General features: G+C 37.6%; 1 protein-coding gene across 1 annotated transcript in view; it reads right to left on the bottom strand.

Moving 5' to 3' along the window:
* Positions 1 to 13,569, bottom strand: part of UBN2 (ubinuclein 2) — a 76,851-nt gene that overhangs the window by 45,500 nt on the left and 17,782 nt on the right. The window contains exons 4-6 of the mRNA XM_014546703.1: positions 6,912 to 7,013; positions 1,787 to 1,924; positions 846 to 949 (exon numbers count right to left, since the gene is read on the bottom strand). Of these exons, the coding sequence (XP_014402189.1) occupies positions 846 to 949; positions 1,787 to 1,924; positions 6,912 to 7,013 (344 nt within the window). The remainder of the gene's footprint in view (positions 1 to 845; positions 950 to 1,786; positions 1,925 to 6,911; positions 7,014 to 13,569) is intronic.

The following is a 13,569-nucleotide window of genomic DNA, read 5'->3' as shown; positions in this document are numbered from 1 at the left end:
ACATTAGCTAAAGTCACAAGCGTTAAGGATAGGTAAATAAAATAAATGACTGTTTTATATTAACACAATATAACTTGTTTACACATAGACTACTGCCAATCCTCAATCTCCAGGCATCTAAGTTTAGTTTTAGTACAAAAAGATTAAAATCATTTGTTCAATGTTATACCTTCTTTTCAAACTGATTCTTATTGGTAAAATGTTGTAATAAGCAAAATACTTAATGAACCAATTTCTAAATCTGATCTAATACACTGTGAGGCTCTACGGCAGGGGTGAGGAACCTTTTTTCTGCCAAGGGCCATTTGGATATTTATAACATTATTCATGGGCCATACAAAATTATCAACTTAAAAATTAACCTGCTATTACATAAAATAAAGTTTTCAACACTTTATACAAACCCCTATAAAAAATTAGCCTGCTATATTTGGCAGGACCAGACCAAATAATTTTGAGGGCCTTAAACGGCCTGCAGGCCGGATGTTCCCCACCCCTGCTCTAAGATGACAAACCCTTCTACTTATTAATAAACTAGAGGCCCGGTGCACGAATTCGTGCACCAGTGGGGTCCCTCGGCCTGGCCTGTGTTGAGCAGCTGCCCCTTGGTGGTCAGTGTGCATCACAGAGACCAGGTGACCGGTTGTTTGGTCATTCAGTCACTTAGGCTTTTATATATATAGATACAATATTATCAAAATATAAGTTAATAGGTCATTGGTATTCATAAATACTGTATTAAATTAGACCCAGCTGAGCTACATTATTTAATGCTAAATACACCTTTCTAAAAGGACAACGAGTCACACTGTGACAACGATTCTCTTATGTTTAATTTCACATACCCCAGTTGTTTGGGTACTTTTTTCCTTGGCTTCTTATCCTTTTCTCCTTCCTCTTTCCGCTTCCGCTTCTTTATCTCAATGCCGTCTTCTTTTATTTTAGGAATCTGCAAAATGATAAAAGAATGCATCACTTATCTAAGCATCAATGCTTTTCTCTGATGCTAGTGATTCAGCACCAAGGGCAGTGTTTTTTTCTCAAATTTCAGTCTGCATTAATTTTTGAAAATGCAGATTTTGCCCGGCTGGCGTGGCTCAGTGGTTGAGAGTCTTGGTTTGATTCCTGGTCAGGGCACATGCCTGAGTTTGGGGCTCGATTCCCAGTAGGGGGTGTGCAGGAGGCAACCCATCAATGAATCTCTCTCATCACTGATGTTTCTATCTCTCTCTCTCTCTTTCTCCCCACAACCCTAAAATCAATAAAAACATATAAAAAAGAAAATGCAGATTCTTGCGGTCCACGAGCACTCCCACCCCAGTTTAGATTCAATTATCTGTGGTAGGTCCTTATAATCTGTATTTTTAACAAACATTTTGGTGATTTTGGTACACCTTTGCCACACTTCAAAGAACACTTATCTAAGGACACTCTCTCCATTTCCCAAATACAACATATATATTCTATAGAATTTGCTTTAAAAATTGTATCTTAGAAAACGTAATGGTTATTAAGTCATTTCTATACCAAGACTTAACATATATCCTGGAAATTTAACCATATCCCAGAAACAGATTATTAGACAACATATGTAGAGAGAAATAATATCACTTCCCCATATTTACATAATTTTACTTTAAAGCATGTAATTAACTATGGATTCATTAAAGAATGGTTAGCAATTTACTTTCCCTTCTAGTCACAGTGTAAAGCACAAGTAAAATTCAAAAAGCATATCTTATTAATTGAATGCTCTCATTATTGTTGCAATTTTGAATAAACTCACTTTGGATGGTTTGTGCTTTTGGTCATCTGTAATATCTTCTTCTTCAGTATCTGAAGCTTGGCGAAACTGTAGAGTGCCAGTGTTGATATAAAATCCTCCATATTTTGTTGTTAGAGAAGCAGGAACTAATTCATCATACTAGATTAAGAAAAAAAGTTTCATATATATCCTATTATCTTTAATTCTATAAATATGTCAAATAAATTCAATCACCATGTCAGCATCTTCCTTAAATCCTAACTGCAAAACTAACAGCAATGAGTATGCTTCTGGAATAAGTTTAGAAAAAGTTAGTATCTAGAATAAAAATGAGCTCTAATCATTCAGCATTTATTAGAAAGGCACTTCTGGAACAATAGAACAAATTCTAAATATATCATCTACTGAGAAAAATTTAAGGATCACTGCTACTATTTTTAATGACAATAATTCTGATGAGAAATTCAAACAAGTTAAAACAGATAACTAAAAGTCCAGGCAGCCCTAGCTGGTTTGGCTCAGTGGATGAAGCGTTGGCCTGTGGACCAAAGGGTCCCTGGTTCGATTCTGGTCAAGGGCACGGACCTCGAGTGCAGGATCCTCCTTGGCACAGGCCCTGGTCAGGTCTCTTACAGGAGACAACTGATCAATGTGTTTCCTCACATCTCTATTTCTGTCTGTCTTTCCCTCTCTCTTCCACTCTCTCTAAAAATCAATGGGAAAATATCCGCAAGCGAGGACTTTAAAATAAATAAATAAATAAATAAATAAAGTCCAGACAAATAATAAATTTCATTTCCTACTACATCAGTATATAATTTTATTCATAAGGAGATTATAAAAAAATAACAAGGTTAAGAAGGAAAACCACTATAAATGCATAAAATGTTTAAGAAAAGAAAAAAAGTAACAAAATTATTTCTTTTGTCTTAGCTCTAAGTTTCTAAGTGGAGAAAAAATTTTAAACGTTCAAAAGGAAAACAGCATGTACATGTTTTAAAGGGAAGCAGGAAAGGAACTGCCGAGTTCAGTAAGCACACGCTGGGGCCTAATGAGCTAGGCACTTTGCTTGGAGCAAGAGACTCAAATTGCCTAAATCAGACTGAAGGTCTGACCTAGAATATCCTTAAAGCTGATGTCCTCTAAATCTGAATGTTAAAGCTTATCATATCTCACTTGATGAAGATGGACAAAATGCAACCATTAAATGGTCAATCTTAACCAAATGAAGGCATTTATAGTGGGAGAGAAAAAAGGAACTACTTATCTAACAGAAACGAGATATCTGCTACCTGAAGTCTCCAGAACTCTACTTAAGGGTTCTTATGATATAACTAGTCTTTAAGGAAGTCAGATTTTTATTTTTATTTTTTTTAAAATATATGTTATTGATTTTTTACAGAGAGTAAGGGAAAGGGATAGTTAGAAACATCGATGAGAGAGAAACATCGATCAGCTGCCTCCTGCACACTCCCTACTGGGGATGTGCCCGCAACCAAGGTACATGCCCTTGACCGGAATCAAACCCGGGACCCTTCAGTCTGCAGGCCGACGCTCTATCCACTGAGCCAAACCAGTCAGGGCGGAAGTCAGATTTTTAAAGAAAGTTCTTTGCCACTGGCAAGAAATCTATACAACATACTAGTTACTATAAGAATATTAAGGTTAAGTACAAAAGTTCTGATTTTAACATGTGTCCTTTAAAATTATATGGAAAATGGAAAAGAAAAAAAATCCATGAAGTCCTTTCTTGTTGCTCCACTCCATGGGCCACATAAAGATCTATAGGTAAGACTTTCAGAAGGGGTCCAGTAATATCTACAAGTAAAGGACTGATGGAAGGAGTAAAGGATTAAAAGTGAAGGGACTTTTATTTCATAATTACTTTGAAAATGTGTAATTAAGATAAATACACCTGTACTTTTGCTTACAGATACCTGTACACTGCTTTATCATGTACAATTCTTCTTCTTATACAGTTTCACTTGGTCTTCCTGACACCCTTGTGAGGTAAGGAAGACAAATATTTTCCCATTTGAAAACCAGATTCAGAGCAGTCAAGAACCTTGCCAGAGTAATTTCATTAGTTTATGGCAGAGTTACTGGCTGACTCCCCACCATCCACGACACCAAGCAGCTTCTCACCTGGGAAACACCCTCATCACTAAGTTATCAAGCAGGTGGATGTGCTTAACATGTGTCTTCTGCAGTATTCTGCTGAGCTTTCTCTACCAGAGCACTCTTCAGGAGAACAAATTCTCTATGCAAATGTAATTTATTCTTTCAGGTAGAATGTGTTAAGATCCAATGGAACACTGAACTTGAGAATCAGAAGGCCTGGATTCAAATCCTTTGCCAATGATTAGTTATTGTGACCCAGAGCAAATCACTTAACATCAATATTTTGGAAATGTAAAACAAGAGGGAAGTTCTAGTGAAATTAAAAAGACAATCTAAATAAAAGTGTTACTCGTGTCTGGTATTATTATTTATTAATAATAAAAAAAATTTTCTTTCAGTCTTTTAAAAATTTGGCAGCATTTAAGTGTGAAACTAAAAATATCTTCAATGTCATTTATTTTCATGTATTTATAGCAATAAGTAGTACATGATTCTGAAAATTAATTATAACCAGATTATTTTCACTCTCTATCAAATAATATAAGAACAGTAAAAGCCTACTGGTAACATAATCAATGATAAGAACAGCGAATCATTTAGTTGGATCACACTGTTTTATGTTTGAATTATCTCATAAAAAGAACCAAATAATCTGTTAAAGACAACAATATACAATTACTTGTTTGTCATTAAACAACCTGAACTTTTGAGTTTGATTTTCTGTTATAAAACAGTGACATACCTTATTCTATAATGTAAGTAATTATATAACTTTTATACAACTTATACCTACAAAATTTATCCTTATTTATTAAAGCTGTAGCTTTCAAATTTTCTTTACCACAACCAGGTGAAAAATACATTACACATCAACATCAAAATTCAGTGCACATGAACACACACATGCACATCAACAAAATCACAGAGCCAATCAGTGGTTTACCATGACAGCTCCTATTATTTTCTATCTCACTTTCTTTAAAAATGCTGGTCCCTCTCTAAATTGATATATAACCCAATTATGGACTGCAAAAGTCAGTTTGCAAAACACTTTATTTGAAAATTCTGAATACTACAAAAGGAGATATTTAAGATGCTATTTATGAAAGGCAAAACTATGGAGACAGTAAAAAGATTAGTGGTTGCCAGGGCATAGGGAGGCACAAATAGGCAGGGCAGAGATTTCTTAGGGCAGTGAAACTATTCTGTAAGGTACTATAATGGTGGATACTTGTCATTGTACATTTGTCAAAACCCACCAAGAGCGAACCCTAAAGTAAACTATGGACTTTGGGTGATGCTGTGTCAATACAGGTTCCTTGTAACTAATGTACCACTCTGGTGGGGGAGTGCTGATAATGGGGGAGGCTGTATATGTGTGAGGACAGGGAATATATCGGAAATCTCTGTACCTTTTGCTCAATTTTGCTGTGAACCTAAAATTGCTATTAAATTAAGTTTATTAATTTTAAAAAATGCTATTCATATAAGCCGCAGTACATGAAATGTCCATTTATATATGACTAAGTTCCTTCTTGGGTTATTTTGAATGCAGTCTATTTTACATATAATGTTGGCTTTAATGCTTTTTTCATGCTTTACACTTTTCAGCATGTCATTATCTTATTGGAGTCTCAGAGTAATTCTGCTGGACAAGCCAATCATAGCAAAGTGGATGATGCTAAAAGACCTGCTCTGGGTCTATGGCAAATTAGAAACTGAGTCAGGTCTCGAATCTAGGACTTTTGACTTGAGTTCCAAATCAACGTCAAGACTCTTGACAATATGCCATGGCCTAACCTACTCATTGACAACCTCTACTCTAAAGGGTACTGTCAGTATTTTACTTCTACAAACCAGGCTGCCTGGTAGGTTAACCAGTTTATGTCAGGGCACCAAAGTAACTTAGAAGTATGACAGGGTCTCCAGTATGTCTCATGCTGGAAACCCATCCTATCACTCTCTCCTACCACACCATATGCCTTGTCGTCATCTATGCAACCAAGCACTGTCATAACAGGAAAAAGACGTATTAATTTGTGGGTAGTATAATAATCACTTCAGTGTCACTTTCTCTATATCCTACGTAATCACTGTGCACTGAAAAGAATATCATAACAACAACATTTAGACTACTCTAGTACACTGAGAAGATATACCTTACCTACCCAAAACATGACATACCCTCCTTCATTTGCTATGGGATCAACAGACTGCCATAGGCTTTAAATGCTCTCTTAAATTCTCTTCCTTTTTATAAGAGAAAGAGAGTTCCAGGGGAAAAGGCATAGGGCTTGATCGAAACAGGCTGGTAAAAGGCTGGCATTAAATTACCGCCATTGTAGTAAGTCTTGGCAGCAATAAAAAAATCAAAGTCTTGCCCTAACTGGTTTGGCTCAGTGGATGGAGCGTTGGCCTGTGGACTGAGGGGTCCCAGGTTCGATTCCGGTCAAGGGCATGTACCTTGGTTGGGAGCACATCCCAAGTAGTGGGTGTGCAGGAGGCAGCTGATTGATGTTTCTCTCTCATCGGTGGTTCAAACTCTCTATCCCTCTCCCTTCCTCTCTGTAAAAAATCAATAAAATATATTTTTTTAAAAAATCAAAGTCAAGTAAATTTTAAAGATGTCTCCAGGTTAACTTTAACCCAGTAGCTCCAATTCTCAAGATCACATGATTCTTATATGGAAGTCATTTGAAAACACACCTGGCCCAAGTTTGGGAATATCAATAAAAATTCAAGATATAAATACCCTTTGATCAATAAATTCCACTGCTAGATATTTATCCTACGCATATATTTGCACTCTATAATTACCTTACATACATATTTACTCAAGTACACAAAGTGTACACAGATGCTCAATTATTTATAGGTGTATAAAACTAGAAACATTTTAAATGTATATCAACAGGGTATTAGTTTGTAAAAACATTCACTGAACTATTTTACTTACTTTACCTTACCCTTGACTCCTACTATTCCAGACAAATAATTACTGCTATATTAAAGATGCATTACTCACAGCCTCTGAGTTATCAATAAATGGATCTGTCTCATCATAGCCAAAGCCTATATCAATTAAATCTTGTAGCCGATCCTTCCGGTGTTTACGGGGTTTCCCACCCTGCAAAGAACAAATATGTTAGACTGATTCAGTACTCATGCTATTTCCATAAAGTTGAAAAATACATGTTGGAAGAATCCCAAATAATTTCTGTAGGCAATCTCCCCTCCAGGAGGTTGAATTTAAGTCCTCTGACGTCTTGAAAGTAAGTTGTGCTTAGGAACTTGCTCCCAAGGAGCAGAGTATGAAAAAGAGCAGCCAAAGTAACCTTACAGTAAATAACCTGGCCACCATTACCTCAGCCAGGTGATCAAGGTCAACATCAACAATGATAAGCCATGCTGATAGTATATACCCTTGACATCATGTGATAAAAATGGCACTTTACCTTTGTGCTTTCTCACAAAAGCCTATAATCCCAGTTATGGGTTAACAATGAGAAAAGCATCATGACAAACTAAACCATGAGAAAAACATCAAACAAACTAATTTGAGAAATATTCTATAAATAACTGACCAGTATTCCTCAAAGCTGTCAAGATTATAAAAAACAAGGAAAGCCCTATGTGGTTTGGCTCAGTGGATAGAGCATTGGCCTGCAGACTGAAGGGTCCCAGGTTCAATTCCCAGTCAGGGTACATGCCCGGGTTGCAGGTGATCCCCAGTATGTGCATGCAGGAGGCAGCTGATCAATGATTCTCTCTCATCATTGATGTTTCTACCTCTCTCTCCCTCTCCCTTTCTCTCTGAAATCAATAATAAAAAAACCCACAAAGAAAATATGAAAAACTGTCACAGTCTAGGTGAGCCTCAAGAGACATAATGACTAAGTGTGCTGCTGTACTCTGGATGGTGTCCAAAAAAACTAACCAATGTTGGTTTGTTAAGGTAACAAATGTACTATACAGCTGTAAGATGTTCTTGGGAAGAGTGGGTAAGGACTATATAGGAATTCTTTGTATTAGCTTTGCAACTTTCCAATAAACCAAAATACTCTTATTTTTAAAACTGACATAGAATTATACACATAGACATACAAGAAAAAAAAAAAAGAGTACATGCAAAAACTGGTGAAATTTGAATAAGGTCTGTATTACAGTTAATTGTATTGTTCCAGTGTCAATTTCCTAGTTTTGATAACTCTACTTACATAAAAGATATTACTACTGGGAGAAACTGGATGATGGGTATAAGGGACCTCTCTGCACTATTATCTGCAGCTTCTTGTGAGTCTATTATAATTCTTTCCAAATAAAATTTTTTTAAAAAGTGAAACAGCTAGGCTGGTGTTGCTCGGTGGTTTGAGCGTCAACCCATGAACCAGAAGGCCATGGTTCAATTCCTGGTCAGGACACATGCTGTGGTTTTGGGTTTGATCCCCAGTAGGGGGCATGCAGGAGGCAGCCGATCAATGATTCTCTCTCATCATTGATGTTTCTATCCCACTCTCTCTCTCCCTTCCTCTCTGACATCAATAAAAAATATTATTTTTTTTTTAAAAAGAACTTCTGCTACAGAAAGCAACATGTTAAATGCCAGAAGGAATTTAAGTTTTGTCCTCAAGGAATTTAAAACGAGATAATCTACTCAACAAATTTACTGAGCACCTATCAAGTGCCAGACTTCATGGATTTAATAGTACTGAGGAGAGGAGAAAAAATAAACAATTATTTGTGATAAATGGTAGAAAGAAAAATGTAAATGGTACTGAGATGTTTTTAACAGAGGACCTAATAGGAAGAATATAAAAACTCACAGACAAAAACTAATATTTGTGCGCAGACAAGGATGAGTGGAAGTACCCACTTGTAGAGGCCATTGAAAAGATTAGATCAGGGAAGTAACCTGACAAGACTAGTGCTTAACAAAATCACTCTGACTATTGTGATGGGGAATAAAAACAGTGGGGAAGAGACCAGTTAGGAAGGAAAAACATGCAGATATTTATAAGAAAGTCACAAGTTAAAGGGGCATAAAATCATATTTAAGTATCAATGATGATGATGATAGTTACCATTCACTGAATGCTAATTTGCATTAGCACCTACAACTATCCATTATTTCACATTTGACAAATGGAGAAAACTAAAGCTTGGAAAGGATAAATAACTTGTCTAGGCTCATACAGAAAGTAACAGAGCCAATCTTCAAATTCATGACTCTCTAACTCGAAAGTGCCATTCTATTCAAAGGCCTATCACAGAAGTTGTAGAACCCCTGAGGTCTGTCTTTTTTCCACTCAGAGTCAGCCTATACTCCATACCCAAACTGCAAGCCATCCCCACTGTCACTCGTCTATAAATTAACTTCTCCCACTTGATGCTCTCATTTTATTCATTCTATTTCCCTGCCTTAAAACTTTATTATTCGCTAAAATTAAAAAGGCTGGTAATACCAAGTGTTAACAAGAGGAAGAATTAAAACACTCTTACACAGCTGGTGCAAAATGATACAGCCATTTTGAGTCTGTTTTTGTTTTGTTACTTCCTTATTCTGTTCTTTAGACTCCACATATAAGTGAAATCATATGGTATTTGTCTTCCTTTGTCTGACTTATTTATTTCACTTAGCATAATACTCTCTAGGTCCATCCATAATAAGATTCCACTCCTTTTTATAGTCAAGTCAAGTAATAGGTATTCCATTATATATATGTACCCAGAGCAGCCCTAAACATAGCATCCAAAAACTGAAGACAACCCAACGTCCATCATCCAGTGAATGGATCTGGATTACTACGCAACCAAAGAGAAAGGAACTACTAATACATGCAACACATGGATGAATTTCAGAAGCATTATGCTAAGTGAAAGAAGCATAAGATCATAAGATTCCATTTACAGGAAATTCTAGAAAAGGCAAAAAAAAAAAAAATTGCAAAAACCTGGAGACAGGAGGTAGATCAGAGGTTGCCAGAGGTCAGGGCTGGAGGGAGAGGATTATCTGTAGAGAAATAAAAGGGAACTTTCTGGGGTGAAGAAATTGTTCTATATCATGATTGTGGCAGTAGTTAGAGTATGTGTGCACTTGCCAAAACTCATCAAACTGCACATTTAAAATGGATAAACTGTATCTATTTTAATTATATTTCAATAATGCTGATTTTTAAAATCCCTTGTGATTATTTCTACTTCAACGCTCTCCCTCTACAAAGTTTTGTTCATATTATTCACACCTACAGCTTTCTTTCCATTCTGCCATGGCTATAATGCTGGCTATTATTTTTCACTTAAATGTAATGACTGCCTAATTAGCCTCTCCTCCCTTATCCTCAATTTACCCTACATAATATCACTTAATTAATATTTCTAAAATAACATTTCATATCATTCCCCTGCTCAAAATACTTTAGAAGCAATCTACCTATTATAAGCTAAATCTAAAACCCTTACTATGCCATTAATAAAATGTTTTCTACATGTTGACTCAAAACTAACTTCCCAACTTTTTTCTTAAAATTTTCCATCTTAAACACTTTGATCCATTCAATCTATCCACTCAGCCAAACACATTGCTTATCTTTCCTCATTCTTTCCCCTTATTTGCAATAATCTCTTAATCCTCTTTAAATTCTCCCACCTTCACAGCTCAACCCAAGTTTTAAATCCTTTCTCCTTGGTGCTTTCAACTTAAATCACAATGATCTTTTTTTGCTGTCCTAACATATTTTTTTGTTTAGGTACTAGCTGCCTATGAGATTGACCTAGGGAAAACTAAAAAACCAACAACAATAAAACCCAAATAGTTTCTATTGTAATAGGCAGAATCAGCCATATGCAGAAGTACAAATAACTTATGTATTAATTGGAAATTTAGGAACATTTAAGTCTAGTCAAGGAAAACAGCAGTTACCACAGGAAACATTAGTTGTTTTTAATAGTTCTGAGACCATAATAATCTAATATATGCAGAAAATGGTTAAATAAGTAAATGAGTCTAATCCAGCGGTTCTCAACCTGTGGATCTCGACCCCTTTGGCGGTCAAACAACCCTTTCACAGGGGTCGCCTAAGACCATCCTGCATATCAGATATTTACATTATGATTCATAATAGTAGCAACATTACAGTTATGAAGTAGCAACGAAAATAATTTTATGGTTGGATCACAACATGAGGAACTGTATTTAAAGGGCCAGAAGGTTGAGAACCACTGGTCTAATCAATGACAGTAAACAAAATGTCTAGAGCAGTCGTGGGCAAACTACGGCCTGTGGGCCGGATCCGGCCCATTTGAAATGAATAAAACTAAAAAAAAAAAAAGACCGTACCCTTTTATGTAATGATGTTTACTTTGAATTTATATTAGTTCACACAAACACTCCATCCATGCTTTTGTTCCGGCCCTCCGGTCCAGTTTAAGAACCCATTGTGGCCCTCGAGTCAAAAAGTTTGCCCACCCCTGGTCTAGAGCTTTACTTAATTATAACTGTATTAATCTCAAAAAGGATCATACAAACTTAAGATCTTTACTAAGTATTTTATCAATTATAGTACCATACAATGATGAAGGTATAAATTGTACATACTATGAAACATCCATTCAATGTAATAGTCATTTTAAAACATGGTTGCCCTGAAAAAAAAGAAAATGGCTGGTTTGGCTCAGTGGATAGTGTGTTGGCCTTCGGACTGAAGGTCAAGGGCACATGCCTGCTTGTGGGCTCAATCCCCAGTAGGGGGCATGAGGAGGCAGCCAATCAATGATTCTCTCTCATCATTGATGTTTCTCCCTCTCTCCCCCTGTCCCTTCCTCTCTGAAATCAATAAAAATACATTTAAAAGAACAAACAAAAAAACATGGTTGCCCTGGCCAGTGCTGCTGTGGCAGTGTCAGCCCACACAGAATGGTTGCAGGTTTGATTCCCCGTCAAGGGCACTTACCTGGGGTACAGAAGCAACTAACTGATTATGTCTCTCACATCAATATTTCTTTCTCCCCCCACCCATCCCTTTCACTCTCTAAAAATCAATGGAAGATTAAAAATGGCAGGGGAGTAAATGGATGCTGCACCAACATGCTCCCAGGAACAAACTGCAATTACAACTAAAATAAAGAAAGACTTCCTGAATAATCAACTGAAGACTCGTTTGAGAGAACCCTGATAACCGAGGACCGAAAGTGGAGACCACAATAGAGAATGGTAGAAGGAGCAGAGGCATGAAAGGGCTGGCCAGACTTCCACATACAGCAACTGAAGTTCCGGAGAGATATCTCAGCTGTGGGGGGTTGCCATGGAGAACTCTGGGGTCTAACCCCCAAGCTGGGTCCCCCACCAGAGAACAACAGAACTGAGAAGGGTACCCACATAACATCTGGCTGTGAAAAGCAGTGGGGTTGTTGCCTGCAGAGAGATGGCTGAAAATGCAGGCACCCTCTTAAAGGGCCAATGCATGAAATTCCGTGTGCAGCCACTCACCTTGTGCTCCGACAGAGGGAGGGCAGAGAGGAGTGGAACTGTGTGAGCACAAGTCAGGATCGGGGCTCTGGGGTAAGAGCTCACAAGGAAGACACCCCAGTTTCCTGTGAGGTCATCTTTCTCACACAGATATTTGCTATACAGGGTGGATCCAGAGACATGGAAGTATGGAACAGAGTGTGGAATCTCAGATGAGAGTCTTCCCCCTGGTGGTCAGTGCATGTCATAGCTACCAGTCGAATGGTCAGACACTTAGCATATTAGCCCTTTATGTATATAGATATGCATAAGCCATGAACACAGACAATAGGGTGGTGAAAGCGAGGGGTGGGGGCGAGCTGGAGGGGGGCAAAGAGGGAAAAGGGGGACATATGTAATACTTCCAACAATAAAGATTTAAAATAATAATCCTATATAATAAAAGCCTAATATGCTAAGTGTCTGATCATTCGACCAGTTGCTATGATGCGCACTGACCACCAGGGGGCAGATGCTCCAACTAGCAGGTTAGCTTGCTACTGGGGTCTGGCCTATCTGGACTGGGTGAGATGGGCCGGACACGCCCTGGAGCCCTCCCATGGTCCCTCCCCAGCCCCGATCGTGCACTGGTGGGGTCCCTTGGCCTGGCCTACGCCCTCTCGCAATCCAGGACCCCGTGGGGGATGTTGGAGAGCCAGTTTCAGCCCGATCTCCGCAGGCCAGGCCAAAGGACCCCACCAGTGCATGAATCTGTGCACCGGACCTCTAGCATATATATAAAATGCTCAAAGAATCATAATAAGCAGATAACTATGGTTATTAGCAATGAAAAAGGATATAATTGGAGACAGTGGTAAAGAAAAACTTTGGCTTAATATATATTACTTGAATTTGTTTTTAATAACAGGAATGTATTCGTGTGTTACTCAGGTAATTAAAAGAAATTTTTAGGTGCAAGAGAGCATATATGTAAGCACACATGCATTTTAAAAAGTTCTGGAAGGATAATCATCAAGCCATTAAGAGTGGTTATGCCGCCCTGGCCGGTTTGGCTCAGTGGATAGAGCAGGGGTGGGCAAACTTTTTGACTCGAGGGCCACAATGGGTTCTTAAACTGGACCGGAGGGCCGGCACAAAAGCATGGATGGAGTGTTTGTGTGAACTAATATAAATTCAAAGTAAACATCATTACAAAAAAGGGTACGGTCTTTTTTTTTTT

The sequence above is a fragment of the Myotis brandtii genome, unplaced genomic scaffold (genome assembly GCF_000412655.1).
Source record: "Myotis brandtii unplaced genomic scaffold, ASM41265v1 scaffold455, whole genome shotgun sequence".
Taxonomy (NCBI): Eukaryota; Metazoa; Chordata; class Mammalia; order Chiroptera; family Vespertilionidae; genus Myotis; species Myotis brandtii.
The sequence above is the reverse complement of the archived record's forward strand: the minus strand, read 5'-3'. Positions and strand labels throughout refer to the sequence as shown.